Here is an 18,203-nt window from a genome sequence, read left to right as displayed (position 1 = left end):
CCGGCGGCTGCGTGAGGGCGCCCGCGCGCTGGTGGGCGTGGCCAGGGCGGAGAGGGTCGGAGGACGCGCTCTGAGAGAGGACTTCCGGGTCCTGCACCCCACCTGGTCTTACCGCAGTTTGCCTGCAGCCCCGGAATTCCTCTTTAGTAGCTCGACTTGGTGCCTCGGTTTTTTGCTTGCTTTTATGATTCAGGGCTTCACCTCTCCCCCTAGACGTTGCAGGCCTTCCACTTTCCTCCCTCTCTCTCCCCAGACTACCACGAAGCAGGGTTAAACTGGTTATTCCCTCTTCCTTCATACAGTCTCGTATCCCAGTGCCGGGTGGGAAAGGCAGGTGAAGTTTGCTCTTATTCCAGAGCTCATAGTCTGAGGGCCCGACCTAAACATTGAAGTCTCCCTTTTCCCTTTTTAATTTTGTGAGGTCCTGGGGGAATAGGCCATTGACGGTGTAGTGTCATTACACTGTTGCTAATTATGCCCGACATCGTTCAAGTCTGTTTACGTTCTATGTTATTTCTCACAACGCAGGATCTCCTCTTGGTTCTGTAAGCAAATTGCCAATTAAAGGGACTCAGACTTGCCAAGGGTTGGATTGGGCCTTAGAGTATTTAGTAAGGATTGGTCCGTTTTTTGGGGGGGAGCTCTTAATTTTGGACTTCCGAGACTATGTAACCTGTGTAGTACGAGCATTGGTTGAACTTAACCATAGCTAGTCCATAAGGAACTCCTGTTTCCTTAATTCTTGATTCATTAAGTGGTGATTAGAAGCTTCTCAGTGAATGTTGCACATTTTTGAGTAGTGACCTATAGAAATGGATTCCTCTGCTCAGCAATGTGTTTTGAAGAACCACGTTGGTTGAGTCACATTTCAACTGGATCTAATTTTGAGGTATTTATTTCTAGCACCTCTGAAGGTACTTAGGGCTTATCCTCCAGCCCCAGGATGATTGTGCTAAACATTCCTAATGCTCTAAATTATTGCTGGATAAAAGGAGTGAGCCCTTTAGCAAATGGTTAGATAAACACAGAAAGTTGTATCTTACTTCTTTGAGGTTAAAATAATAAAGAGACATCTATTCTTTCCAGTCATGGACAGACTGTATAGAGAGGGCTGTCTAAATTTTAATCACCTTTTCTTAAGAGTGCTGAAACAGTTTACAAATTACTGTCCAGGGGTGCCCAGCTGGCTCAGTTGGTGGAGGCGGCAACTCTTGATCTGGAGATTGTGAGTTTGAGTCTGGTGTTGGTTGTAGAGATTACTTAAAAAGAAAACATTTGAAAACAAAAATTACTCTCTAGAGTGAGCCAGGAATGGAATGCTGTTGTGGAAAATAAAGCAATTGATTTGAAACAACTTGCAGATAGGGGAAATCCAGTGGAAACAGTGCTGCTTTTAGGATGTGCTGTGAACTGATGTCCCAAATACATAATGATCCATAAAACAGAGATAGAGCTTTTATTTCTGATTAAAAAAGGTAAGGTGATCATTTATTTTTCAGGATTTCGTTAGGGTATTATTTGGTGAAAGTATCATGGAAGTTCTGCGCCCACAGCTTGTAAGAATTGGCGGACGGATTTATAGAAAAAATCCCATCCAAGAACAGACCTATCAACATGAAGAAGAAGATGAAGACTTCTATCAAGGTAATCCTGGTTGCTCTTTGTGCAGATTAGTACAATGTTCTCTCCCATTGTGGAAGCAGTGCTTTGTTTTGTTTCAAAGTGTTTCTATGTGAGCACTGAAATTTGAGATGTTTGGCCTCTGCCTAGCTCCCTTGTGTTGATGACTAAGGGGACTGGTGGTTTTCAATTTGATGAGGCATTCTCATTTGCACTTCCCAAATCATGTTTCATCCTTGTGCAGGGGCTTAAGTGTAATAAGGGGTAATTTTAGTAAACTATTAGTGTTAACCGTGAATATTCTGTGACAAAATTTTCTTTCATCTGTAAAGTTATGAAATGTATATGTAAATTACTGAAATAAGTGAAATATGTATTTTGTCCAGTGCCTCAAAATGTTAACTATTAATACTGTTATGCTGTTATTTGTCTCTTCTTTGAACTCATACAGGCACTTCCAAATATACAACTAACATAGCTTTGTTATTACAGGGGGTAATCTTAAGAAGTGAGCTTGACAGTGGAGATGGATGATGATTATTTTCAAGCCAATTAACTCGGGCTTGGGTTTAATGCGTAAATAGGGCCTTTCAGGTTCTCTGCTTCCTTTTCCTCTTGGTTTATACGTTCTTCCTTCAGGCCCTAAGCTTTGGGGGTTTGTCTTCCTTCTGGTTTTCCCCATGGTTTCCCTTTGGCCTTAGGAACTTGATCTTCTTCACTTGACCCTCCTGGCTCTTTGCCTGGTGAGATGGAGTAAGTTCTTCTGCTACCATTCCTGTCTCATTCACTGAAGTAATTTTGTGTCTTAATACTAAAAACTACTTACTTACACACTGTAAGAGGATACATTTGTTATATGTGAATTATATCTCTATGAAAAATAGAAAAAGATCTTTATTGTGTCTTAGCTTTTTGGGAGAAAAGAGTTAAATAGTGGTATGTATGTACTATTTTTCCAAAGTTCTAAGACTGGAAGATTTAAAATAGTCACTTGGTTTTTTTCTTTTTCTTCTGAGAGCAAGTGAGAGAACTGTCAGAGCAGTGTTGTGCAATATAAAGTGTTGGGCTGTTCTTTGTGTGTGTGTATTTTTTTAAACCTTGAGCGTGGTTGGCCGGTGGGGAGAAGACTGTTGTCCACAGAGCAGCAACTGTGAGCGAGATGTTCTGGTTTCTCTGCAGGCTTCGTGGAGTGTGCAGAGGAGCCCTGTGATGCTTATGAGGTGGTGCAGACCCAGCAAGGTTTCCGGTGTACTGTGAAGGCCCCCAGCTTGCTCTACAAGTGAGTGAGTGTCTCTGCCCCCCCCCCCCCACCAGCTTCATGGGACACACTTCCAGGAAACTCAGCAGGAACTGACTCTTTTCCAGTGCTTAATTACTAATGACCAAACAATTTAGTGTTTTATGTCCTCGAATTTCTAAGGACTGATTATGGATCAATGTCATCATTCCAAATGTATCACCAGGTCCTGTTGATTTTGCCTCTTAAATATTTTTTGAACCTACCACTCATTCATTCTTTACTCAAATACCAGAACCCTGCTTCATCTTTGTGGATTACTTCAAATAGCCACCTTACTAGGCTGTCCACATTGATTATTATTCTCCTCCCAAACAGTTCTTCACATTGAGGGTGCAGTGATCTTTCTAGAAGGCAAATATGATCACTTCCTCTGCTTAAATCTGTCAACATCCCTCCATTGAAGATGGAATTGTTCCACTGGAGTGATGGAATCTTGAATGTGACTTAGCCAGCCCTGCATTTTTCAGTCACAACTCATATCACTCTTTTTCTGGTTTTGCCCTTAAGCCTGGCTAGTTTTCAGTTTGTGAAATGTGCTTTGTTCCTTCCTGCCATAGAGCTTTGTCATATGCTGTTCCCTTTGCCTTATATTCTCTCTTCCTTACCTGGTTTTTATTCTTCTTCTTAGGGAACCTTGCTCACCACCATTATCCCTACCAACCACACTGACTACTATATGTTTTCATAACACCCTCTACCTTTCCTTTGTACAGTTTTTCAGCCATGTGGTTTACACTTACGTGCTTACTATTGGATGTCTTCTCCACAAGATGGGAGACTTCTAGAGGGCTGTAATGTGTCTGTTCCATTAACCTCCAGTGTTTGTCAAAGACTGGTATGCTTTCTCCAAGGTTGTCGGTATGAATTTGCTCGGAAACTTTTTGATCACTTTAGTCGGGGGTTGCTTGCTTGTGTGATTGCCCACATTCTGTCTCATGGTTTAGCTTATCGTCTGCCTTCAGCTCAGGTCTTGACCTCCAGGCCCTGGGGTCAAGCCCCAAGTCTTTCTCTCCTTCTCCCTGTGATCATGCTCTATCTCTGTATCAAATGAATACGTAAAATCTTTTTTTAAAAAAATATTTTATTCTTTTAAAAGATATTTTATTTATTTATTTGACAGAGATCACAAGTAGGCAGAGAGGCAGGCAGAGAGAGAGGGGGAAGCAGGCTCCCTGCTGAACAGAGAGCCTGACTTGGGGCTCAATTCCAGGACCCTGAGATCATGACCTGAGCCAAAGGCAGAGGCTTAACCCACTGAGCCACCCAGGTGCCCCAATAAATAAAATCTTTTAAAAAACAGATAAACATAGCTTATGTGGCTAACTGGCTTCTTTTGGGTTTACATCTCTGGAGACAGACTGGTCTAGGAAGCGTGTAAATTGTTTTTCTGTGTTGTATCAGGTGACTCAGTTCTGTTCAAGCTCTTCTGTTAAAGGAGATCTACAGGGACGCCTGGGTGGCTCAGTTGGTTAAGCAGCTGCCTTCGCCTCTGGTCATGATCCCAGCGTCCTGGGATCGAGTCCCACATCGGGCTCCTTGCTCGGCAGGGAGCCTGCTTCTGCCTCTGCCTCTGCCTGCCTCTCTGCCTGTCTCTCTGTCTGCCTGTGCTCGCTCTCTCTCCCTCTCTCTCTGACAAATAAATAAGTAAAATCTTAAAAAAAAAAAAAAAAAGGAGATCTACAAATATAGAGTCATATACCTTTAAGCTCCACGAAGCAAATAATTTTATTTTCACCAATCTTGAAAATATTCTGCAACACCTACTGAGGATGAAATTCTTCTGTGGGAATGTGGCCAAATGGGAAACCAGATGCTAACTCTGATAGTTCATTTTCCTTTAAGGTTCCAGTGACATTTTCTACTAAGAAACAAGATTTTAGAAAGTCACTGTTTAGTTTCTTGATGAAATCGATGTAACCGTTTTCCTCACTGCGTATATTTGCCACCACTGAGGTGTGTAAAAATTCCTTAGATGTCTGATTCCAACTTGACGATCTTCTGAATTCTATATATTCTAAGTAGTCATTGTATTCTGGATGACTTGCTTGTTAGATGAGTATGATTCTGCTTAATTATAATTAATACACTGAATTTACTAGGACAGTTTCTTTCTTATTAATCATTTCTGTAAGTTCATTTGGATCTAGGAAGAAATTACTTGACCAAACTAATTTATAATCAAATCCTAATTGTTGTAACTCTTATCCATGGACTAGATGTAACTCATTAGTTCTCGATGTCATGTGCACATTAGAAGTACCTGGGTAACTTTTAAAATTCCCTATACTTAGGTGCACCCTAGGCCAATTAAATCAGAATCTCTGGGAGCTGGATTCAGGCATCATCATCATCATTATTTTTTTGAAGATTTTATTTATTTATTTGACAGAGAGAGAGAGAGATCACAAGTAGGCAGAGAGGCAGGCAGAAGGAAGCAGGCTCCCTGCCGAGCAGAGAGCAAGATGCGGGGCTTGATCCCAGGACCCTGAGATCATGACCTGAGCTGAAGGCAGAGGCTTAACACACTGAGCCACCTAGGAGCCCGGGCATTATTTTTTGAATCACCCCAAGGTGATTCCAGTGTAGCTAAGATTGAGAACTACTTGATCAGGTAGGAATTTCTACTTAAATCTTTTTTTTTTTTTTTAAAGATTTTATTTATTTATTTGACAGAGAGAGATCACAAGCAGGCAGAGAGGCAGGCAGAGAGAGAGAGAAGGAAGCAGGCTCCCGGCTGAGCAGAGAGCCCGATGCGGGGCTCGATCCCAGGACCCTGCGATCATGACCTGAGCCGAAGGCAGCAGCTTAACCCACTGAGCCACCCAGGCACCCCTCTACTTAAATCTTTAATAAAAGAGTCACCTTTTCTGTGTATCTCCTATTACTGTAGTGAATATTTTCGACTCTGGCTATACTCTTAATTGGAAGGATGCCATTATGGGCTTAATGAAGATAGTATGGACTGTACTGAGCTACGTGCCAGTCACCAGGAAGCCCTTTTATACATGATCACGTTTAATCCTTACAACATTATTATACTTCAGTGTTATTCACTCCAATTTTGTTAGTGAAGAAATAGACTTAGAGTGGTTAGATGACTTGCCCAAGACTTGAGTCTAAACTTCTGTAACCTCAACCACTTCCTTTCTAAGATGCCTAGACTATTAATAACACCTTAAGCCAGCTACTTGTGTGTATGTGTGTGTTTATAAAGATCTTATTTTTAGAGGTACCTGGGTGGCTCAGTGGGTTAAAACCTCTGCCTCAGGCTCAGGTCATGATCCCAGCATCCTGGGATCAAGCCCCGCATCAGGCTGTCTGCTCAGCAGGGAGCCTGCTCCCCCCTCCCCCCGACTCTCTGCCTTCCTCGCTGCCTACTTGTGATCTCTGTCTATCAAATAAATAAATAAAATCTTTAAAAAAAAAATAAAGATCTTATTTTTAAGCAATCTCCACACACCAGCTTGGGGCTTGAGTTCACCACCCCCAGATCGAGTCACAGGCTCTGTGGACTGAGGCAGCCGGGTGCCCCAAGCCCGCTGCTTTTTATAAGGGGCTTCTCTACTAGCCACATGCTAACCAACAGTAGCCTGGGTGAAAGTACCCCTTATTGATAAGGCCTGGAAAGACAAGAGCTTAACAAAGTGGATGCCATAGAATCTCTAGTCCAAGTCCAACACAGAGAAAAACTAGAGGGAAATAGAGGGAAATTGTTGTGTTTCTTTTTTTTTTTTTTAATTATTATTTTTTAAAAAATTGTGTTTCAATCCTCTTCTAAACATCCTATTTTTGTTTTTGTTTTTTCAAACTGGCTTACTACAGTAGATCTTAATGGAAAGAATTGGACTGGTTATTCCAGGTAAAACAAATGCACAGTTTTAGACCTAGTCACCCATGTAGTTGGGCACTGTAATTGAAATCAGAGAAGCCGAAATACGGTTGATAGTGGGGGAGTTTTATTCTCTTTATAGTCCTGTCTTTGAGTCTTTAGTGCTTTATGGACTCAAACTTTTCTCCTGGGATCCAGTAGTCTCATTTACTATAGCACATCTTATTACTGTGGGTTCCAGAAGATAACCTTGGATTGTCAGAATTATTTATTCTAGGAGGGCCAGGCAATTAATGTAAATGAGTCACTAGATGGTTGAAGCGGAGTAGATGAAAGGCAGTAGGGAGTGATGGGGATTGCGATGAGCTCATATTCAATTTTTAGAGACAAGAGCTTACTCCAGCCAATTATTGCCATGAGTTGTCAGATCTTCTGATTTTTCTAAAGAACCTGGAAATCTACATTTTGGGGTGAAATTCCCAATGTTTTGGTGAAATCTCCTGAACAAAATGTGTATGTGCTGAATGCAGCTTTAGGGTTACCTGTTTACTGTTGTTGCTTTCAAAGCTATTCTGAATAGTCTGTCCTAAATGGTGGACCTTTCTCTTTGCTAAGCTCTTTACCCTTAGTTTATTAATCAGGGATAATTCTTTTAGGATGAACTCCTACTATAGTTAATTTGCTCCCCAAAGGACAATGTTTTCCCCGAACTGTAGACCCACTGGTTACTGGAAGTGCCTTTTGAGACGATGCCAGCTTTCTTTTCAATGAATGGCAGACCCAGATTTTGAATCTAATATTGAAGACCAAGCAGGTGTTGGGCATGGCCTGGTTATTTCTGTTTATTCATTAAATTGACTGTAGGGCATCATTTTGCCAGTGAGTACAATGCAGCACATTCTCTAAAGCTATATGACTTGTAATTTCCTCTACAAATATTGAGCCTTTACTGAAGCACTTTTCTTTAAGGGAGTGGCCACATATGATTTAAACATGAAATTTAAATAATTTCATTTATCCATTTTAATCATTTCATTTTAACCATGAAATGATTTAAACATGGAATTCTTTATTCTCATACATTTGACTTAATATTCTTCCGTTAATTTTTCTTTATATTATAGGCATATAGTCGGAAAAAGAGGGGACACTAGGAAGAAACTGGAAGTGGAAACCAAAACTTCTATTAGCATTCCTAAGCCTGGACAAGATGGAGAAATTGGTGAGACTCGGTATATATGATATTTAGTTATATTTGCAATCACTTTTGCATGAGTATGGAATAGTGTGACCCAATGGAGGTATTTAGTGGTTGTATTCTTTCTTTCTTTCAGGCATTCCTGGGTAGGATTGAATAGTGACTATATTCTTTTTGGGGTTCTGTAGCAATTGGCCTTTTTATATCAGCATCAATCTCGTAAATGAAAAAAGATGTAGTTATACAACCTTATCTTGAAATTGAGTATCTGGGCCTTCACTGTGTACTTTACTATGTACTGATGTTGTAAAGCTTCCAGATTTTGTTGTGTATTAGGAGAATAATTTTATGCTTTACTAGCTTGAAATGGAGTTTGTGAATTGTTTCAAGTTAGAATTAGAGAAAACCAGTAAGGTCAACAAATTTGCGATAAAATTAAGCCCTTTCCAGAAGGGTTCTCTTGTTTTTACCTGCTTTGTGGACTGGGAAGGATTTTATAAAAGTAACGATTAAAATAACAATCCGATGAATGCTGTGAAATGTGTTAGCCTGGTGATTCACGGACCTGTCCCCCTGGGGCAAATAATACGTTATATGTTAAAATAAATAAATAAATAAAATACTAAAAACAAACAAACAAATCAACCTGAATCAAGTAACTGCTCAAGTGAGGAAAAATAGTTCAATATAAATCAAGTCAGAAAGTGTGTGTACCAAGCACCACTGTGGACCAAGTGCACAGGCTTGTGTTGTAAAGGGGCTGTGAGTGAAGGGCACTGTAGGGACAAAATTTGAGGAAACTCATTCTAAAATGATAGGACTTTTTCATAGTCAAGTAAGTACAACAGCCTCCAATAATACATTTATTATAAATACCCGTAGGTTTTATTAAGTTTTAGGGTAAGAAAAATTACAAGTGTTCTCATTTTGTGCTGTGTAAGAATCATAACAGATACGATGCAGTTGAGTGTAGATCAGTGCTGTCTAAAAGGACTTTCTGTGATGACGGGAATGTTCTCTACCTCCACTGTCCAGTACGGACGTCACTAGCACGTGTGATTGTGAGTACTGGAAATACGGCTAGTATGTCTGGGGAATTGAACTTTTAATTCCATTTCTTTCTAATTCATGTAACTTTTCATTTAACTGGTTGCATGTGGACTCTTTTGTTGGCCAGCAAATGCTAGAGTTTTCCCCAGCCCTTTAGTAATATTAGCAGACACTAACGTAAGAACTTCAATGACATTTTTGAAGGACTTTCATTAAAATATTTAGCTCTTTAGACTTACAGATAGAAAACCCCAGGTCTTTCCTTAAGTTTTAAAGTTCAAGCTACCATGGTGCCTGGGTGGCTCAGATGGTTAAATGTCTGCCTTTGGCTCAGGTCATATCTCAGGGTCCTGGGATCATGCTCCATATCAGGCTCCCTGATCAGCAGAGAGTCTGCTTCTCCCTCTCCTTCTCCCTCTGCCTCTCCCTGCTGCTTGTATGTTTTTCTCTCAAATGAATAAATAAAATCTTTAAAAAAAAAAAAAGTTCAAGCTACAAGTATTGAAGTAATTTTATAATTGCAGTAAAGCTTATTTCATCATTAGTTTTTTTTTCTGATTGTAAATTGATACATGCTTTCAAAAAAACCCCAAAGTTTTTACAGAAATTATATGTAAGATATAAAGGGGAGTCTTGTAATACAAACCTCAGACATAATCACTATTAATAGTTAAATAGAGTCTTCCTTTTTTGTATCCATAGAGTAACTATAATAATTTTTATTGCAGTAAAAATTGTAACATGCTATAAATGTGGAGATTTTAGCCATTTTAAGATGCCAGAGTCATTCCAAAACCTTTCCAAAAAAGGGTAGGCAGGTTGTAAGATTCCATTTTGATTCCATTTTTACATTTGAAAGTACAGATATTTCAGCGTGAAACCCAGGGTGTCTAATCATTAAAAGTAAGAATTTAGTGGAACTAATTTAATTGAAAAACAAGAGGATAAATGGGCCTAATGGTCTTTTAGGGAGGTAATATATAGAAAAATCAAATTTGTTGTTTAGAGTGAATTGAGTTGTAATGTGGGACTAAGACAGGTTGTGGCATTTGTTGCCATTTATTCATTTTCTTTTGCCTCTCCCAAATTAAAGCTAATAAGGCTGGAAATGATGTAGTAGGTTTTAATTTGTCCTCTCAACAAGGATCTGGTTATCTAGTCTGTTTTGAAGTCTAACAAAATAATACTATTATTGTAGTTAGAGAATTGGTTTTTAGAAGTTTAATGTTAATGCCTTTAATTCTCTTTTTCCTATCTATCTCTTGTTACAGTCCCTAGACCCTTGCCTCACAAATTCTGGTCTTCTCAGGCATTAGTGTTTGTAGAATATTTCTTTTTCTTTTTTAATTTTTTTTTTTATTTTTTAAGATTTTATTTATTTATTTGACAGACCGAGATCACAAGTAGGCAGAGAAGCAGGCAGAGAGAGAGAGGGGATAGCAGCTCTCCACTGAGCAGAGAGCCTGATGTGGGGCTTGATCCCAGGACCCTGGGATCACAACCCAAGCTGAAGGCAGAGACTTTAACCCACTGAGCCACCCAGGCGCCCCTTGTAGAATATTTCTAACCTCATTTTATTTGCTCTTTAGTCATTAACTGATCAACTTTGAATCTTTTCTGGAAATCAGTCTGAGCACCTTTCAGTGAGTGCCCTTTTCAGTTTACTGTGTTACAGGGACGAAACCAACCTCTTAATGAAAAAGAATAGATTCAGCATTTTGTACCAGACTTTTACAGAAATAAAACATAAACATAAGTTTTAAGCTTCCTTCCCTTCTGCTCCTTTTCGTTTTAGTTTCTGAGCAAATTTTTCATCTTTGGCAGAGATAATTTTTTTTTAAAGATTTTATTCATTTATTTGACAGACAGAGATCACAAGTAGGCAGAGAGAGAGGAGGAAGCAGGCTCCCCGCTGAGCAGAGAGCCCGATTCCAGGACCCTGGGATCATGACCCAAGCTGAAGGCAGAGGCTTCAACCCACTGAGCCACCCAGGCGCCCCAGCAGAGATAATTTTTACTTTCCTTTAATTTTGTCCCAGATTGCCTTCGAACCCTCCTTTATCAGTATTTCTTTAGCACAGTATTTGAGTACCTGTTATGGATACTTCCCTTCACTGAGCATTGAGTCTTGGATTCTCCAAGTATTCTGTTGGATAATATAAATGATGCCATTAGAAAACACCATATGTCGGGGCGCCTGGGTGGCTCAGTGGGTTAAGCCGCTGCATTCACCTCAGGTCATAATCTCAGGGTCCTGGGATCGAGTCCCGAATCGGGCTCTCTGCTCAGCAGGGAGCCTGCTTCCTCCTCTCTCTCTGCCTGCCTCTCTGCCTACTTGTGATCTCTCTCTGTCAAATAAATAAATAAAATCTTAAAAAAAAAAAACCTGTACCTCTGGGGCCAATAATACATTATATGTTAATAAAAATTATATGTTAATAAAAATTAAAAATTATAAAAATAGTAATAATAGGGGTGCCTGGGTGGCTCAGTGGTTAAGCCGCTGCCTTCGGCTCAGGTCATGATCTCAGGGTCCTGGGATCAAGTCCCGCATCGGGCTCTCTGCTCAGCAGGGAGCCTGCTTCCTCCTCTCTCTCTCTCTCTCTGCCTGCCTCTCTGCCTACTTGTAATCTCTGTCTGTCAAATAAAATAAATAAAAATATTTAAAAAAAATAAAAAAAATAGTAATAATAATGAAAAAAAACCCCATATGTCTACTTACATTTTTTGGCTATTACTCCTATAGATTTTTGACTTAGGCAAATGGTTCTCAGGCTTTGTTCATTCATTTATGAATTCATTCATTCAGAATCTACTTTTCCTAGGAATGTCTATCTTGTTTCCTTATAGCAAAATAGGTATGATATTTTCATTCTTTTTTTAAAATTTTTTTATTTTTTTATAAACATATAATATATTATTAGCCCCAAGTGTACAGGTCTGTGAATTGCCATGTTTAAACACTTCATAGCACTCACCATAGCACATACCCTCCCCAGTGTCCATGATATTTTCATTCTTATTGAGCAATAGAAAGGTTGTTCTTACAGAAAATTTCACATCCTTTAATGGAGAGTATTAGGATAAGTAAATGGAATTATTTCTTTAACTTCTGTAGTTGCATGGAAGGACAAACTTTGTGGTCTTTAAAGCACAGAACCCATTTTGCTACTATTAGAGTTAATATTTCAATATTTTATATCATATTTATAAGTCTGTCTTTAACAGTTTTAATAAATAGTCTATTGAAATGCCAGTTTTGTTCATTGCTCATATCTTTTGCACCTTTCCTTAGTTGTTCTTTTGAACCAAGCCCTATTCTACAGCCAGAGATTTAATCTCTGCTTACACTGAGATTGTATAGTCCCCAAATGCTTTTGTTTCTTTGCAAACAGTGGGCTATGCTTTGTGCTGCCTCCCCTTTTCGTTTATAACAAAAACATAGCCCAGATTAGAGAAGGCCAAATTAATACCAAAACAGGGACATTTGGTATCCATCCATATAATGTATAGATAAGGATTTTATTTTAATTTTCTGTTTTCATATATATATATGAGAGGATTATATATATTATAATAGATCTCCTTGGTTCTCACTGTAGTGAATCTCTAATAATTGCTGCCATAGTATTTTTTTAAATTGAGGTAAAATTGACATGACAAAGTTCCATTTTCTGCTCTTAACTTGTTTATTGTTACTTGAATTTCTTCTTTTTTTTCTTTTTTAAAGATTTGATTTATTTATCTGACAGAGAGAGACACAGCGAGAGAGGGAACACAAGCAGGGGGAGAGGGAGAAGCAGGCTTCCCGCCAAGCAGGGAGCACGATGTGGGGCTCAATCCCAGGACCCTGGGATCCTGACCTGAGCTGAAGGCAGATGCTTAACGACTGAGCCACCCAGGCGCCCCTGATGTACTGTTCATACTCTTTTGATGTGTGGTCAGAATATACACAACATAAAGTTTACTCTTTTGACAATTTTTACTCTATGCGAATTCTATATCTAACAGTGGGGCTCAAACTCATGACCTCCAGGTCAAGAGTCACATGCTGTACGAACTGAGCCAGCCTGGGATCTCCCATTTGGACCATTTTATTTTTATTTTAAAGATTTTATTTATTTATTTGACAGAGAGAGATCACAAGTAGACGAAGAGGCAGGCAGAGAGAGAGATAGAGGGAAGCAGGCTCCTTGCTGAGCAGAGAGCCCGACACGGGACTCGATCCCAGGACCCCGAGATCATGACCTGAGCCGAAGGCAGCGGCTTAACCCACTGAGCCACCCAGGCGCCCCCCATTTGGACCATTTTAAAATGTTGAATTGATGGGGCGCCTGAGTGGCTCAGGGGCTTAAGCCTCTGCCTTCCGCTCAGGTCATGATCTCAGGGTCCTTAGATCGAGCCCCGCATCGGGCTTTCTGCTCGGCAGGGAGCCTGCTTCTGCCTCTCTCTCTTTCTGCCTGCCTCTCTGCCTACTTGTGATCTCTCTCTGTGTCAAATAAATAAAAGATAAATATTTTAAAAAAATGTTGAATTGAGTGGCATATGGTACATTTACAGTGTTGTGTAACCATCACCACTATCTGGTTTCAGAACATTTTTATCCTCCAAAATGGGAGGATACCTCATACCCATTGAACTGTCACTCCCCACTCCCTACCTCCAGTCCTTGGCTACCACTAATCTGCTTTCTGTCCCTCTCCATTTGCCTGTTGTGGCTACTTTCTGTAAATGGAAACGTATAGTGGTATTTTGTAACTGGTGTCTTCCCCTTAGTGTAATGTGTTCAAGATTCATTAATATTTTTGCACGTGTCTGTACTTCATTCTCTTTTTCTGGGCGGTGCTAAGTAATATTCCATTGTATGGAGATAGGACATTATGTTTATCCATTTATCAACGGGACACCTACATTGTTTCTACCTTTTGGTATTTTGACAAGACCTGCTCTGAACATTGTGTGCAAGTTTTTTTGAACACGTGGTATTTTATTTTATTTTTTATTTTTTAATAGTTTTTCAGGATTTTTTTTTTGTATTTCATGTTTTTTTTTTTTTTAAAGATTTTATTTACTTATTTGACAGACAGAGATCACAAGTAGGCAGAGAGACAGGCAGAAAGAGAGGAAGGGAAGCAGGCTCCCCACTGAGCAGAGAGCCTGATGCAGAGAGCCTGATGCAGGGTCCTCAATCCCAGGAGCCTGGAATCATGACCTGAGCTGAAGGCAGAGGCTTTAACCCACTCTGCCACCCAGGCGCCCCTCGTGTTGTTTTAAAAAATCTATTCTTTTTTTTTTTCTTTAAGTAAACTCTGCTCCTAATGTGGGGCTCAGACTCATGACCCTAAGATCAAGAGTCACATGCTCTACTGACTGAGCCACCAGGCGGCCCTGAATCCTGCTTTTACTTCTTTTGGATTTCTATCTAGGAGTGGAATTCCTGGTCATAAGGTAGTTCTCTTTTTAACTTTTTAAGGAACTGCCATACTTTTCCATAGCTGCTTAACCATTTTATATTCCCACCCACAAGGTATGAGGGTTTGCTAGGAAGCTACATAGCGTTTTTAACTCATTTTTTTATTTAAAGGTTTTTATTTATTTATTCGACAGAGAGAGACAAAGTGGGAGAGGGAACATAAGCAGGGGGAGTGAGAGAGGGAGAAGCAGGCTTCCCGCCGAGCAGGGAGCCCGATGTGGGGCTTGATCCCAGGACCCTGGGATCATGACCTGAGCCAAAGGCAGACGCTTAACGCCTGAGCCACCTAGGCACCCCTTAACTCATTTTTCTACTTCATGAGGTGTTCTTAAGGGTATTCTGGTTTTCTTGCTTGTTTTGTTTTTTAGAGGTTGGGGGGAGGAGCAGAGGGAGAGGGAGAGAGAGAATCTTAAGCAGGCTCCACCTCCAGCAAGAACCCAATGACATGTGGGGCTCGATCTCACAATCCTGAGATCATGATGTGAACTGAAATCTAAGAGTTGGACAATTTTTTTAAAGATTATATTTATTTGACAGAGAGACATAGCAAGAGAGGGAACACAAGCAGGGGGAGTGGGAAAGGGAGAAGCAGACCTCCTGCTGAGCAGGGAGCCCAATGCAGGGCACGATCCCAGGACTCTGGGATCTTGACCTGAGCCAAAGGCAGCCACTTAACAGACTGAGCTACCCAGGTGCCCTAAGAGTTGGGACAATTGACTAAGCTACCCAGACACCCTAAGGATATTCTGTTTTTAAACTTTATTCTGCATAGATTGAATTCTTTAGTAATTTTCTTACCCTTGGTACTGTTCCGTGTTCAGAAATTATGTACACATTCAGGACTGTTTGAGCTTTGCAGAGATGACAGAATTAAGGTCACTCACCTTACAGGCATTGGATGGTCATTTAAACATCCCTCCCTTTTTTTTTCTTGCAGTAATCACTGGACAGCATCGAGGTGGTGTAATTTCAGCTCGAACTCGGATTGATGTTCTTTTGCTCACTTTTAGAAGAAAGCAACCCTTCACTCACTTCCTTGCCTTTTTCCTCAATGAAGTTGAGGTTCAGGAGCGATTCCTAAAGTTCCAGGAGGAAGTACTGGAGAAGTGCTCCATGGTAAGCAGCAAACAAAACAAGAAGTTAAAACATAAAGGGGCACCTGGGTGGCTCAGTGGGTTAAGCCGCTGCCTTCAGCTCAGGTCATGATCTCAGGGTCCTGGGATCGAGTCCTGCATAGGGCTCTCTGCTCAGCAGGGAGCCTGCTTCCCTCTATCTCTCTGCCTGACTCTCCGTCTACTTGTGATCTCTGTCTGTCAAAGTAATAAATAAAATCTTTTAAAAAAAAAAAGTAAAGAAAAAGTATAAAAACTGGTGGTTCATAATTCAAAGAGTAGAAGGATATACATTTCTTCTCCCCCTGAAAAGGGTAACCACTTCTGTAGCTTTCTTCTGATTCTGAACTGAAAAAAAAAAGTATTGACATATTGGCACATAAGCCTCTATATATTATGGAAATGTTCTTTAAAAATGTCAAGACATACAAGTAGTATCTCAATATACATATTATTCTGCACCTTGCAAGTGGCAGTGTTCATGAGATGCCTTTATCTGTAGATCTTCTGCCTTGGGCGGTAATGGCTTATTTGGGGTTAGGAAGTAGAAGAAATTTGCGCATAGAACTGTCATTTGTTTGTGACCAGGATAACAGCAGATAATCTAGATTAGAAAACAAGGTGTTTTGTTTTGTTTTGTTTTTTTAAAGATTTATTTATTTGGGGGAGAGTGCACAAGCAGGGGGAGAGGGAGAGGGAGAATCAGATTCTCCGATGAATGGGGAGCCTGATGTGGGGCTTGATCCCAGGAGCCTGAGATCATATCCTGAGCTGAACTCAGATGCCTAACCGGCTGAGCTACACAGGTGCACCCTAGAAAACAAGTTTGAAAACTCCTCTTGGGGATAATTTTGGGAGATTTAAAGAGACATCGATTTAAAAAAAATTTATGAACATAACATACATTTTTTGTTGTTTTTCTTCTTTTAATAAATGTTTTTCATAGAAAGTTTATAAAATAAAGAAAAGATGAATAAAAAGTCACCCCTAATCTCACCACTAAGAAATAATATTGTGGCACATGCATAGATGTTTAAAAAAATAGAGTTTGGCATATATATGCTTTTATATCTTGCTTTCTTTGAAATTTTACATTATACCATGATCATTGTTTTTTCATTGAACAAAAATCTTTCCTTTTGCTTTGGAGACAAGAAGGGAGTTACAGCAGTGATGACTAAAATAACATAATCTTATTTTGGTAACAGTTCAGATAACTTGATTTTTAATGGCTGCTTAGCCATTAGTATATATTAGTATATGTTAGTATATATTAGTATATTAGTATATATTAGTATATGGATGTATAGTGGTAGGGTTTGGAGTCAACAGCCAAGAAAGTATTCGTGAGACATTGTGGGTGCAAAAAGGTGGTTTTATGAAAGCACGGGGACAGGACCCCTGGGCAGAAAGAGCTGCAGTGGGGTCATGAGGAAAGGCTGATTATATATTTTCAAGTTGGGAGGGGGTTAGGGATAGCATAAGTTTCTAAGGAATTTTGGGAGCAAGGTTTCTAGGACCTCAAGGGGTAGCTGTTAGAAAAAGGTCATTTATTACTCTTTAGTAAAAACCCTACTCATGAGACCCTTTAGAAGTATATCAGTGGGCTATAAGCTTGTGGGATGATTACTAACATATATGTTGGGGGATAGAGATAAAGGAAGTTTCTAAAGGAATTTTTTTTTAAATATTTTATTTATTTGTCAGAGAGACAGAGAGTACAGGCAGGCAGAAGCAGAGGGAGAAGCAAGCTCCCCACGGAGCAAGGAGCCTGATGTGGGACTTGATCCCAGCACACTGGGATCATGACCAGAGCCGAAGGCAGCTGCTTAACTGACTGAGCCACCCAGGTGTCCCTCTAAAGGAATTTTTATGTGTTAAAGTAGATTTATAAGATCCTGGGGGGTTGGGATAATGTTAAGCTAAGATTGCCTTTTGCCCTTAACAAAGTATCAAGTCTAGGCAGCCAAGTTCCTAAGGGAATGTCACTCTTCCTGTTTGAAGGATTTGTCAATGGGCTGTAAGTAGTAAGGAAATTTAATTTTTCTTTTGCCTTTGCTTCCCACATCATATGATAATAATTTAGTTTATCTTTTTAAAGTATTTGTTTTTCATTATTATAAGTAATGATGTTATGACTCTTCTGTGAACATTTTACTGCACTAATCTGGTTAGTTTCTTAGTAAATTCCTGAAATGGAAAAAGAGTATGTATGTGTGAGTTGAGGGTTTTGATATATATTCCAAATTACCTTCAGGAAATGTTATAACACTTAACATATCAGACTATAGTTTTTTGGGGGGTTCCTTTTCCCACCCTTGCCAGTATTGGTGTTATTATTCTTTTAAGGTTTTTTATTTTCATTTTGTTTTGTTTTTATAATGCAGTTGCCAAAAAATATTAGCTCGTTGCTTGATTGTCCATTTATTTGATTTTTGGTGAGATAAGACTTTTTCATATGTTCAGTTCTTGTTTCGTCATGTCTTGGCCCATTTTTCTGTGAAAGTGTTTATTTTTTTTTATTTATTTGTAAGAGCTTCATGTATATTAAGAGGCTCAGTATTACTTCATAATTTATATTTAACTTTTTAGTTTATTTGAAACGTGTTTTGATATATAAC

At 39.6% G+C, this 18,203-nt stretch overlaps 1 protein-coding gene across 4 annotated transcripts in view; it reads left to right on the top strand.

The window, feature by feature from the left end:
• Positions 1-18,203, top strand: part of ASCC1 (activating signal cointegrator 1 complex subunit 1) — a 109,866-nt gene that overhangs the window by 299 nt on the left and 91,364 nt on the right. For 3 of the 4 annotated variants that reach the window (XM_044239739.1, XM_044239736.1, XM_044239738.1), the window contains exons 1-5: positions 75-889; positions 1,500-1,644; positions 2,800-2,899; positions 7,874-7,971; positions 15,408-15,586. In XM_044239739.1, the coding sequence (XP_044095674.1) occupies positions 833-889; positions 1,500-1,644; positions 2,800-2,899; positions 7,874-7,971; positions 15,408-15,586 (579 nt within the window). In that variant the 5' untranslated portion in view covers positions 75-832. Of the gene's footprint in view, positions 1-74; positions 890-1,499; positions 1,645-2,799; positions 2,900-7,873; positions 7,972-15,407; positions 15,587-18,203 lie in introns of those variants that run through there. The other variant, XM_044239737.1, reaches the window with a different exon arrangement.

Source organism: Neovison vison, chromosome 2 (genome assembly GCF_020171115.1).
Source record: "Neovison vison isolate M4711 chromosome 2, ASM_NN_V1, whole genome shotgun sequence".
Classification (NCBI taxonomy): Eukaryota; Metazoa; Chordata; class Mammalia; order Carnivora; family Mustelidae; genus Neogale; species Neogale vison.
This window is presented reverse-complemented; position numbering and strand designations above follow the sequence as displayed.